The sequence below is a fragment of the Neomonachus schauinslandi genome, chromosome 14 (assembly GCF_002201575.2).
Source record: "Neomonachus schauinslandi chromosome 14, ASM220157v2, whole genome shotgun sequence".
NCBI classification, from domain to species: Eukaryota; Metazoa; Chordata; class Mammalia; order Carnivora; family Phocidae; genus Neomonachus; species Neomonachus schauinslandi.
The window spans coordinates 64,611,562-64,624,424 of NC_058416.1; the positions used below are offsets into that span (position 1 = coordinate 64,611,562).

The 12,863-nt window shown below is 51.8% G+C and overlaps 2 protein-coding genes across 2 annotated transcripts in view; both read right to left on the bottom strand.

Moving 5' to 3' along the window:
• Positions 1 to 11,757, bottom strand: part of GNB1L (G protein subunit beta 1 like) — a 58,027-nt gene extending 46,270 nt beyond the window's left edge. Inside the window, exon 1 of the mRNA XM_044920913.1 lies at positions 11,674 to 11,757. The gene's annotated coding sequence lies outside the window, so the exon portion shown is untranslated. The remainder of the gene's footprint in view (positions 1 to 11,673) is intronic.
• RTL10 (retrotransposon Gag like 10) lies at positions 11,506 to 12,663 on the bottom strand. The gene is given in 7 exon segments (XM_044921030.1): positions 11,506 to 11,735; positions 11,738 to 12,140; positions 12,142 to 12,221; positions 12,224 to 12,288; positions 12,290 to 12,362; positions 12,365 to 12,515; positions 12,517 to 12,663. Coding segments are annotated over 7 exon segments (1,149 nt in total).
• Between the last annotated feature and the right edge of the window lie 200 nt (positions 12,664 to 12,863).

The following is a 12,863-nucleotide window of genomic DNA, read 5'->3' on the forward strand; positions in this document are numbered from 1 at the left end:
ATGCTGGGTGTAGAGATTACCTTAAAAAAAAAAAAATGCCTACATTAGAAAAAGAAAGGTCTCAAATCAATGATGTAGCCTGCACCTTAAAAAACTAGAAAAAGAGGTGCAAAATAAGCCCCAAAGCAAGCTAAAGGAAGGAAATGATAAGGATAGAGCAGAAACAAATGAAATAGAGAATAGTAAAGCAATAAAGAATATCAACAAAACAAGAGATTGGTTCTTTAGAAAGATTCGTAAAATTGATAAATCTCTAGACAAAGAACTACAAAAAAAAGGGAGAAGAAACAAACAATCCTCATGAAAGAAGGATTATCACTCGAGACACAACAAACATTAAGGAAATGCTATAAACAACTCAGTGCACATAAGCTTGACAGTTTAAATGAAATGGAACTGAACACAAATATTAGAATGGCTTAAAAAAAAAAAGAACAAATCCAAGTTTTGGTGATGGAAACGTGGAGCACAGAATTCTCATACACTGTTTGTAAGAATGCAAAATGGTACAAGCATTCTGGAAAACAGTTGGGTAGTTTCTTATTGAATGAAATATACATGTATCATATTGCCTGGCAATCCTACCCCTAGATATTTATTCTAGAAATGAAAATTGATGTGCAAACAAAAACCTGTACATGAATGTGTACAGCAATTCTGTTCACATTGCCCCAAATGAACATCCACAGGTGAATGGAATACTCTTGAGCAATAATAAGGAACTAACTATTGAAAAATGCAACATGGATGGATCTCCAGAGAATTATGGTGAGTGAAAGGTTACACACAATATGAGCCTAGTTATATGGCATTCCGGCCCAACTAGGTAGAGAGCACAGGTGGGCAGTGGCTGGGGGTCAGGGGTGGAGGGAGAGGCTGACCACCGAGGGGGAGCAGGAGGAAAGTTCTGAGGTAATGGATCAGTTTCTATGTTGGGACTGTGGTGGTACTGTTGTAGACAGGTGTTAAGTACTCACTCTTAAGTACATTTCATAGTAACGATCATATTAATAAGGTATTCATGAGTTCATACTGATATAATAAAATGATTGAAGAAATAAATAAACGGGGGAGAGTAGACAAATCTTGCATGCAGGAAAATTCCAAATAATTTGTGTAGATACTCAGCCCTCAATGATGTGCAGCAGAACTTCCACCCCTCGTGAGGGGCTGCCCATACTGATTTCCTTCCTAAGAGGACAGTCTGAAAGGGAAAGAAAAGACTAACTTCACATCCAGGTGACCAAGGCAGTAATGTCATTTTGACAGCATGTACCATTAATATGTGATGAGATGGTGCTTTGTCTTTGAGGGCTGGCTCCCGGAAACCCACAGCCCCAGTCTAATCATGAGAAAAACACGTGACATACCCTAGCTGAGGAACATTCTACAAAAGACCTGACTGGTACCCCATAAAACTGTCAAGGCTATACAAATAGGGGAAGCCTAAGAAACTGTCACAGCCCAGAGGAGACTAAGGACACCTGACAACTAAATGTAATGTGATGCCCTGGATGGCATCCTGGGACAGAAGGGGGACATTAGGTAAAAACTCAAGAAATCTGAATAAATATGGACTTAAGTCAGTAATGATGTACCAGTGCTGGTTCACGACTGAGACAACCGTACAATGCTAATCACATAAGACGTTAATAAGAAGAGAAAAGGGCTCAAGCACGCTTCTGTGCACAAGTTAACGCACTGGGCCACTGCTCTCTTGGCCATTTTCTGGGATGCTGTTTTTCAAATAAAATATATTAGACAATATTGTGCTATTTTTTTCTCAAGCTACAGTCAATTGGAGTTACTGCTAACACATTATGAAAACCCAGTTTCCTGCTTAGACTTTTCTGGCTTAGAGACAATTTCTAATTCTACTTAGGTGACTTTAAACAGATTTAATGCCAATTTTTAAGGGCTTATCCCATTTAAAATAATTCACCATCCTATTTTTGCCCTCACAGAAGTAGACTTAAATTCATCAATAGTGCCCCTAACAGCTAAGCAAACTAGCTGATGATTTTTACCATCATCATCATCACCACCATGGTCACTTCCAGAAGCAGAGCAGCATGCCAGGGAAAGGCAGAATGCTGATCTAACAAGACTGCTCTCCACCAGCCAGACCAGCTCATTCTCTCCTTAAAGTATACAGCCATCCTAGTGGGAAGCCTCTGAAATGGCTGGTCCTCCAGGCTGGCAGGAACAGAGACCCACTTACTTTGTGCCTCCCAGGCTACACCTGAAACCGGAAAGACGCTCTCTGGACAGTCCTGTCCTGAGTACTGCTTCATCACCCTCCTGCCTTTGTGGTCAGGACAGACTACAGCAAGAGTCCCAGAACTGGCCCTTCGAAGCCACATCACAGACACAGCGACCTGGGCGGTCCAGGCCAGGTCACTGGGAAACTTCCCAGGGCTCCTGCTTCCCACCAGGGGAATGGAGGTCTGACCACTGCCCTCCATGGTCTTTGAAATGCAGGGAGTCCCAGGGAAGTCAGCAGGTACACATACAGGCATCAGAAACCAGCCTACAACTTAGGACAACACTGTTCCAAGTCGTCACCCTATCGCTGAGGCCCCTGGGGGTCAGTGTCCCATCTACAGCATGGCTCATCACTCAAGCCACCAACACGGCGCCCCCAGGATAAGGACTGACCACCGCTGGAGTCTAGCATGCTAGACCCCTTAGAAAACCAAACCAAACCAAACCAGAGAGCTTAGACCTGCCCACAACAGCTTTAGAAAGCATGTCCAGGGATGCCTGGGTGGCTCAGTCGTTAAGTGTCTGCCTTTGGCTCAGGTCTGATCCCTGGGTCCTGGGATCGAGCCCTACATCAGGTTCCCAGCTCGGCGGGAACCCTGCTTCTCCCTCTCCCACTCCCCCTGCTTGTGCTCCCTGTCTCGCTATGTCTCTATCTGTCAAATAAATAAATAAAATCTTTAAAAAAAAAAAAAGAAAGAAAGAAAGAAAAGAAAGCACGCCCGGATGAGACAAGGGAAGGAACAAGCCCTTCAGGGATAGTAAGATCCCTATCCCGTTACCAGCAGCTCACAGCCACAAAGAACTGGACACAGTCCCTGGGCCAAGGAAAGCATGCTGCACCTCCCTGCTCAGGCCCCGTGGGCTGCCAGGCACAGGCCCAGCCTAGGAGGGATCGGGACAGGGCGGGCCCGTCCCAGCCCCAGCCCAGCCTGCGCCCACTGCACCCCTCCCCTGCCCCGAGCCAGGGAGGCAGCTTTGCCGGGGGTAACTCAAACTTCACAAAGAAACCATTTCTGGAATGGGGCTCCGTTTGGCGATTCGGAGTCAAAGGCGCACTTCATAGCTCCTTTCCAAACCCCGTGCATTGTCAGGGCCCTTTCCCCTTTGAAGCCTCGGTGAGTGATTGAAGCGTCTACTTTCTGAGGGGCAGATAGCACTGGGCCGGTAATCTGACTCTAAGCCCGGGGATAAAGGTAGTTTGTTTCCTCTCAGCCCGTCTGTCAACACCTCCTCAGTAATTAGCCCTAATTATTACCAAGGGCCAGCCTCCCATTCGGTTATTAAATCAGAAAGAGTATCGTGGCCGGGCATCTGTCAACGCCCGACTGGCGACCTTGGATTCATTGAATCCTCTGTCAGTATCCGTGGCTTCAAAGATGCAGATCCCAGGGAGGGGTTCCGGGGACGCAGCGCGGCCAGCCCCGCCTGGGACGGAGGGCTGAGGGGAGGGAGGACAGTGCTACGAGCAGCCCTGCGCACTGCAGGCCTCAGAGTCCAGTGGGGAGGTGGGAGCCTGGCACCATCCCTGCACCCGCCTTCCCCCTGGGCAGCAAGTGCACACCCCAACTGTAGCCATCCCCAACTCTCCCGGTGACTGATGGAACTCTGTGTGTACAGCGTGGGGGTGAGAGGGTGTAAAGAATGCCCTCCAGCAGCCCTTCCCCTAGGGGACTGAAGGCCAGTCCCAGGCCTGCCTGCCTCTGGCACAGCCGTGTCCCAGGAGCAGCAGGTGATGGTGGCCTGAGGCTCCACAGGGTCCTGTGCTGGCTGTTTATTGAGTGTACTGAGAAAACCGTAGAGCCCAGCTGCCAGGAGCCCCCTCCGAGCTTCGAGTACGGGCAGGGCATCTCCCCATGGGCCAGAAAGGCTGCAAAGCAGATCTGGAGGACAGCTGTAGGAACAACAGGCTTCTGTGGTAGTCAAGAGTGCTGCACTCCTGAAGGCCCTTGGGGGACAGACTGACAGCCACCTCCATCCTTGGCCTGAAGCTTCTTGTTCTGCCCAAGAGCAGCAAGTCACTTGCTCCGTAACGTGGAGACCTGCTCCTGCAAAGCTCACGCATTCCTGGCTCCTCTGAAGGGGAAGGTGCCCCGTCCAGGAAGATTCACGACCTCAGACAAGACTGTCCCAGGCCCCATAGGAACTCCTTGCCTGCAGTAAACCCAGCAGTGCCCCACACCGTGTCTAGACATTCACCCCACCAGGTGTGTGAGCACCCCTTCTGGAAGGGCTCCACTGTGTTTGGAGGAGAGGGCAATGGAGGCAAAGTTATAGCCACATCCCCTGGGACCTGGCTCCTCTGCAGGGGTCAAGGCCCATGTGGTACGATGGGTGCCCAGGCAGAGGTGAGCACAGCCCTCCCACCAGCGTGCCTGTCCTGCCCTGCCACACCACAGCCAAGTCCCTGCTGGATGCTTTGCCTGGCAGGGTTAGACTGCACTGGGGCAGCAGGATGGAGCCTCATGGACAAAGCCACAGTGATGTCTGACAAACTAGCAGCTGCAGTGCGTGAGGTGTGGCCGTGTGCCCACGGCCAGCAGGGGCTTCGGAGCTGGGCCACTGAGACTTCTGCTTGGGATGGGGGGACAGGCCAATCTTGCTAGACTGAAAGGAAAGGCCAGGGAGAGGGGCTGCTGGGTGGCAGAGGCAGGCAGGCTGGGCAGGCAGGGCCACCCCACAAATAGGCGCCTCAAGCTGCAGCTAGGACGCCCATCACCCCCAGGAGCAGGTCCAGGGAGCCTGGCAAGATGGCAGGAAGGAAGTCCAACTCGGGAGCATTTTCAGCCAGCCTGCCCCCACAGACTTACAGGCAGGGGTGGGACGCCAGCCAGGCCAGCAGCATTTTTGTCCCTGGTGAACACACGGAAAAGCTCGCTGTTTTACAGGAAGCATGACCATTCCCATGCACCAGCTTCTGGGGCCCACATCCGCCATGAGCTCTGGTCCACGGCGGCCAGCTGCCCAATGCTGACGACAGCACCCAGACCACTCTCACCTTGGGCACAGAGTGGGCCAGTTCCCATGGGCTAGTGCCCAGGCAGCTCCTGGGAACCTGATCCCAGTTGGAGAGGGGGTCTGTAACCATGGTGGTGGTGATACACTTTCTGACAGGGATGCATGTGTTTGCTCCTGTGACAGGGGCTACCTTGGGCAGGGGAGCCCCCCACCCACCTAACACACACTCACAGATGTGCAAATTACGTGCCCACCGAGACACCGCATGTTCACAATGGGCTGTGCGGTCTGTGCACACACACATGTCGAGGTGCACACATTCACACGTGTGCACGGGCACTAACAGCCACTGGCAGCGCCTGACTGCAGCCTTGGGGGAGGGAAGGGTCAGGGACAGCGATGGTAGCCCTGAGGGGCCTGCCGGCCGCGTCCAAGCACATGCAAGGCAGAAATTCTCTCCCTTACACAGGCAGCAAAGGGAGCCTTGCAAAAGTTCAGCAACTTGTGGGGGGTAGAGGGGGATGGAGGGGGATGGAGGCAGGGGACATGATGATAGGGACCAGGAGGCCACGGTGGGCTTTGTGAAGTGGGCACCTGGAGCGGGGTGGGAACACAGGGGCAGAGCTGCACTGGCCCCAGGGTTACCATCCATGGCTCCCATTTGCACCCTGATTTTCAGGGGAAGGAACACAGGGTCTTGGTGGTGGGAAGGCTGCCACGCCCTAGGGGACAGCACACTGGATCAGGTACCTGGCCACCCCATGCTTCCTGGATTCCCCTACCCTGCAGGTCCTCACGGGCTGCCCATCTCCCCACCCATGGCCTTCAGAAAACCTTGGCTATGGTGCAAAAGTGTCAAGGTGAACGACGCTCGGCACTGAGGACCCCATGGGGCATGAGATGTGGCACTCCCAGGGCCAAACGTCCCTACACTGACCATGCAGGACCTGCACTTCGCCAGCTGTATGGCAGAGTGTGGGCTGTCAGCCCAGGCCCTGTGCTGCTCAGGCACACAGGTGAGCAGCCCAGAATGTTCCTCTCCACCGTCTGGTGGCCCCACCTGGCAAGTGGATGAGCACGCACCACCCACAGGCCCCAGCCCTGGCTGTGCAGCCTTGAGGCCAGGAGAGAAGGAATGGGCTGCCAAGGGCACCCCAAAGGCCAGGGACTCCTCCCAGGCTCACCATCAACACCCTTGTAACAGAGAGATCATGTTGCCCATTTACAAATGAGGACGCCACAGCCCAAAGAGATAGTGAGCTCAGGACTCCCACTGTCTGGCACTGCTCACTCGGCCAGCAGTCCACCAACATGGCGCCCCCAGGATAAGGACTGACCACCTCTGGAGGCAAGCAACGGAACGCCATGGTCCACTGTACCATCCTGTGCTTATGATGACGTGTTCTTAAAACTAGCCAAGACAACTTAAAGAACAAGGTGTCAGTGGAGGGGTGGGGGAGGTGGGAACATTTCTCTACCAAATAATGAAGACTCGCTATAAAGACTCACTATAAAGCTAGATCATTGGTGAGGACAGACCAGACCAGAGAGCTAGGCATGTATGAGAAGGATGGCACCATGGACAGGCTGGGCCAGCTTGGCATCCTTAACCTGGGATGGGAAGGTCCGTGCCCTGTGGGGAAAGGGGCCTCTACTCGTTAGGGTAGGATAGGTCACGCTGTGGGATACACAAGCCCCCAAACTCAGCGGCTCCACATCTCAAACCGATTCCCACTCCTATTACATGTCTGGCGCAGGTAGGTGGAGGGGCCCGTGCCCGTCACTGGCTATCTGATGACCACGGCAGAGCCCTCTGCACGCCACGCCATTAGTCAAGCTGACTTGAGAGTCAAAACATTAAAACTGGGAAATACAGGGTAATGTCTTTGTACCCTCAGGCAGGCAAAGATTTCTGAAATAAGCGTTCCCAGCATGTTCTGCTGCCGTGGCCTGGAGAGGCTCTGCACCCCCAAGAGTGCTCACCATTACATTATTGGAAATTGCAAAAATGAAAAACAAGAAATCCATCTTGGGCATTATTATGGGCAAATTGTGTCCCCCCCCCCCTCCAATTCACCTGTTGGAAGTTCTAGCCCCTACCCTCTCAGAATGTGACTCTATTTGGAGACAGGGCCTCTAAAGAAGAAATTAATGTTAAATGAGGTCATATGGGTGGCCCCTAATCCAATAGGACTAGTGTCCTTGTAAGAGGAAATTAGGACAGGCACAGAGAGACAACCATGTGAGGAGACAGGGAGCAGATGGCCATCACAAGCCAAGGGGACAGACCGCAGGAGAAACAACCCTGCCAGCACCTTGATCTTGGACTTCCAGCCTCCAGAACTGGGAGAAATACATTCTGTTGTTTAAGCCCCGCGGCCTTAGTAAGCTCACAGGCATCTTTCCACAGGTATTGATGCAGGCCTGCCCCCACTTTGGCGACGGGTTAGGGTCACTACTGAGCATCAGGTTCACCTTCTCCATGCTGACAGCCCCACCCCACGGGAGGATTAGCCGCTCATCCCTCAGAACTCAGGTGTGGTTTGGCAGCTTCTTTTGGCCACCGTACTGGAAAAGGAGGGATGTAAGTATCACTTGTGGTTCACTGTGATCTTTCTCCTGCCTCTGTGGTTGCGGAGAATGCGTCCAGTGAACTCCTGTCAGCACAGGTCCTCTGCAATGGGCAAGGGCCACCCCAGCTGGTCTGTGACAGATGAGTAGTGAGACGTGGGAGGTTTTGACTGCAGCACGATCTGGCTCATCCTGACTGATGTGACAGAACATCTCTATTTACCTCACTCCATACTACAGGGCCTTTGGGCTGTTTCCAGCTTTGCTGTTAATGCAGTGAGTGCCCACTAGGCACTTGACAGGGCTCCGGCCACTACACAGGCCTTATCTCATTCGATCTTCCCACCACCTTATGAGGTCAGGTGACACCACAGACCATGAGCTTGCAAGTGGAGGCAAGGTGTGACCAAGCTCAAGTCCATGCTCTGAAGCCCCACACTGAAGAAGAACAACAGCCATCTGCCCATAGGCAAGTGGTCAGGGTATGTGTGCTTAGAAATGTTATGTGGGTGAATTGTAGTATTTGATATTCCCATCAAGAGCAAGAAAAAGCCTCTTTCTCCATACCTTCAGCAATTCTGGATACCTAGAACTTTTAAAGTTCTGGGATCACAGGCAGAAAAAAAAAATCACCCATACTTCCCTGTAGTACTTTTATGTTTTTAAATATTGAAATCTTTAATCCATCTGGAGTGGAGCCTGGCACAGAGTGAGGTGGGTATCCAGTTTTACTATTTTCCAGATGGCTAACCAGTTGTTCCAACTCCTTTTACTAAATAATCCATTTCACCCCCATTAATTTGAAACAATACCTTCAGCATGAACTAAATTCCTGCATTTATTGGCTTTATTTCAAAGTTTTCTATTCTCCTCTGTTCATCCATCCACACCAATTCCAAGTACTTTCATTGTTGCAGCTTTATAAAAAGTTCTCTCATAGGACCATATCCATAATACTTCTGGTGTTAAATTTTCCTTGGAGACGTGTACTTTAAAAACCCTCCCATAGTGCCCACTGTGTCATATCTTTAGGAAATAAAATCTCTAGGTTATTTCCAAGGCCAAGTATGGGACGGGCACGATGATCCGGTAGGCAGACCCCAGCACATCAGCCAGACCCTGAGCACAGCCAGCAAACCCTGCCAGACTGTCCTGCTCCCAGGAGTAGCCTCCTCTAGCCCACCTGTGTGTGAAGAGCTGGGAGTGGCGAATGACCCAAGGATCCTCCTCCCGTCATGCATGGCAGGGCCTCCTCTGCTGTCTCTCTGTTCCTTCTCCCCCCTCAGAACAGGAAAGCAGCTAGGTCATTGCATCTGCCCAAAGACAGGGCACAGCAACGGCTGCCAAGGAAACTGTCGCTCTGCAACACCATATGCACTGCCTATCTGCAACGTCATGCCAGAGCCCTCCCATCCTCTCCTGATCCCACCTGCAAGGGCACCCAGGAACTGGCAACCTTGCCTTTGCTGCTAAGGCCCTGCCCTTGTTTCTTTTCCTTTGTGATGAGAGCCCAACCACAATACGGCCCATTTTCCAAATTAAAAGACAGGTCATCTGGCCTCTCCGCAGATCCTCTTGGGCCTGCCTTGGGAGAGCTGACCCTGAGGAGAGGTATGCCAGACTACAAACCAAGCTGGCAGGAGCTGTCTGGGGCCCAAGGGAGATGGTAATGGGGGCGGGGGGGGCGGTCAGAAGGGAAGATGGCAATCTTGAGCTGAAAGGGATTCACTTCCAGTCCACTAAATGTAGATGAGAAAGGTGTCCTGCGCAGATGCCAGCAACAGTGGGGATGTCAACTAAGTAAGTGACTGGGCCATCACCCCAGTGAGTAACCCCAGGTTCTCTTGTCAGAGACATCTTACCAACTCAAAAGATAAGGCCAACAATATCAGACCCACTGGCAGGCCAGTGGGTGGGGGTGGGACGCAGTCTGAGCTGGGTTTGAAAAAGGAGGGTCCAGAACTGAGCAATAGTGTGGAGGGGCAGCAGTGCATCTGGGGCTGAGTTACAATGTGCAGGGATTTCCCACACTTGATCAGAATCAAGGCTGCATAGTGATTTCTTCTGTTAGCTTGTTTGTTTGCTTTTAGGGTTATATCACCTTCCCACTTATTTCTAAGACTTGCAACTGTTTTAGTTACAAGGCATCTGTGCCTTAAAATAGCTCACGCATAAAACCATCTGAACCCAGAGCCTTTTAAAGTTAACAATTACTAAATAATCCCAACCTGTCTATTTTACTTAAAAATTTTTACCAGACTTAAAAATTTTTACCAGATGTTTGCTTACTACTAATTTTTCTCTAAAATAACTAGTTTTAGTAGCAGTTCACATTTCCATTTATTTTTTCTTCCTAGTTTCCAGGAAAGTGTTGTTTCCACAATTATAAAACTGAAGGGACTTGACATTCTTGTCTAACTGTTCCTCTGGGTAGGTACACTGTACCCATCCTGTGTTAAATTTGGCTTAAGGGAGCTTCTGAGCTCAGTTCTCATTATTAGAAAACCCATCCTTGTACAGAACAGGTCTTTCTTCATTCCAATCCTCTGGCCCCTGGGCCTCATAGCTCTGGTCTGCTGCCTGCTCCTCACTTCACCTCCAGCTCTAGGAAGTCAGTTCTCAAAACCACACTCTACCTGCCAGTCCTAACTCCATCCTTCAGCCAGACCCTTCAATTCGCAAAGCCCCCACCAGAAACCACACCTCCAACACCGACCTAGAGTACTCATGGCTAGGGCCTAGCCGGTTCCCAACAGAACAGGCAACAGTGTTCCAGCTAACAAAATAAGGGCTCTGCTCGTCAGCAGCCACCACACCACAAGCTGAGCCATAAATTCAACATATGTTTAATGAGTACCAAATTGTGTACTAGGGATGCAAAGCTGATCAAGATGGAGCCCCTGCCCTAGAGGCTCATAGCCTACCCAAAGATACAAGTCATTTATAGTGTTATGGTTTAAGTGCTGAGTCAGCAATGTGTAAGAGTGGGCAAGGAGGCAGGGACTGATGAAGAGCAGAAAGTGGGAGGGCAACATGGGCAAAGGCACTGAGACACAGAAATTCATGTCAACTTCTGAAGAAAACCAGGCATAACTACAATCTTAATATACAAAAGGGAAAAATGCCTGACACTGAATTAGACTGGCAAGGAGGCCTGTATCTCACCTCCCTAGCTGGCCAAGACTGCTGGTAAACCCATAGGGAAGCATCTTTCTCTGCCATCCCACTCATACTAAATGATCAAAGTGGCTGCTTCCTCCATGCAGCCTTCCTTAAATTCCAGCCAAGAGGTCAGAGGTCACAGGGAGCCAAGATGGGCAAGGGGGCCAAAGCAGAGACACCATCCAGGGACAGATCCAAACAGGGCTGACATGGCAGACCTAGTTTAGTCCAGCCAACATTGAACAAAGGGGTCTGGGGAGTGGAGCGGTTATAAAGACATAGAAATATCTGATGAGGACTGCTGTATGAAACTGTCCAACCAGTGGAAATGCAGCTGAGGAGGCAGCTTCTGGGCCACTGGGGAAGTCAGAGGATGACAGGCACAGCGTAGAGCCCAATATTCTGCTATAACAGGTGGTGGGGTGGTGAAGGAGACAAGGGCTCAGAGCAGAGCCCAAACAGGTGCACCTCCTGCCCAGCAATAAAACAAGTGGATACGGCAATATCTGGGAAAGCCACCCCGTCCTATTGGAGGGCTGTGGGGTTCCTCAGCTATGTAGGCCACTTCATCACAAGGAGCACTGCTGCATCTGCATCTGCCTGGGCTGTGTCCAGAATCCAGGGCTGTGGGGTGGGGAGTGGGGAAACTGTTAGGTCTCCTGGGGCCTCTGAGGTGTCTGCCACCCACTGTGGGGTACCTAAGGATGTCTCCTGGTCTACCTCTGTCTTAGAAACCTCCTCCTCTGTCTTCTGGGGTTCTGGACCCCCTGGTGGAACTGGATCGGTTTCTGAGCAGGCGGGTTAGCAGATCCTGAAAGTACAGGGACAGATGTAGCGGTCACCTCCCCTGGCTGGGACGAGGTTGGCCCCACAGGACCAGGGTCAGTGCTGCATGCAAAAGTAGACAAGATGGGGGATTCCACAGACCCAGGGCTGTTCTCCTTGGCCCACTGCTGTTCAGGGAGAATATTTCTGGATGTAGAGTTGGAACTACAAACAGTAGGGGTGGCCACAGCAACTGGGACAGCACCCATGTTGAGTGCCAGGGCCTCTGAGTACTTAGCTAAGTACTGCTTCACCACAGGCAGCTCCGGGGGCCACTGGTGGCTGGCTCGAGGCAGGAAGCAAGGTGCTACAGCACGGTACTCAGTGAAACTGTTCGGGTCTTGAACAACTTCCTTGAGATCCCTGGCAGAAGAGCTCATAATCGTCAGCAAGGGGCAGGTCCCCATCAACGTAGGGGGCTGCCCACACCTGGCTCAGTCCATCAGTTGCCCTAGGATCTCGAAGATGCAGGTGAGGTTGTCCTGATAGTGCTCAAAGCAAAAGGACATATCGGTCCAGAAGCCCTGGGGAGCCATCAAAGGTGCGTGGGTACGAGACTGGCACCCAGTGGAAGTCCACCCTGGGGGCCATGGGCCAGGCATGTGCAGAGCCGGGGGCCCCCTTTCTGTGGGCTTACCGCCGGGAGCACTCATGGCCGTGCTCTTCTGCTCCAAGGTTGTGCGTGCACACACAGGGTCCCCATAGCAGGGCCGCTCAATCCAGGGATCCACTGGGGGGGGCATATGTGACGCCAGGAGAGACCTAGTCCATCTGCTGCCAAGGGTGTGCGTTGGTGTAATTGGCTGCTGCCCGGATGGGATTGCAAGGGCCCTGCCAATGGTGCCTGCCAAGAGGCATGCTGGGAACAGAGGGGATTTGCCACATCGACTATAAGAGGAAGGAGGAAGAAAGGAAGAGACAGCGCAGCAGGGAGGGTGGGCATGACACAACAGGACAGAGATGCGCTGAAAAGGGGTGCGGCAAACCCAGGCGTTCCAGGCAAGTGCTGAGGGTCAGAGGAGCTGACAGCTGTGGCCTCAGGAGCGCTGAGAAGAGCTGACGGGACTGTCAGACGCAGGCCACCA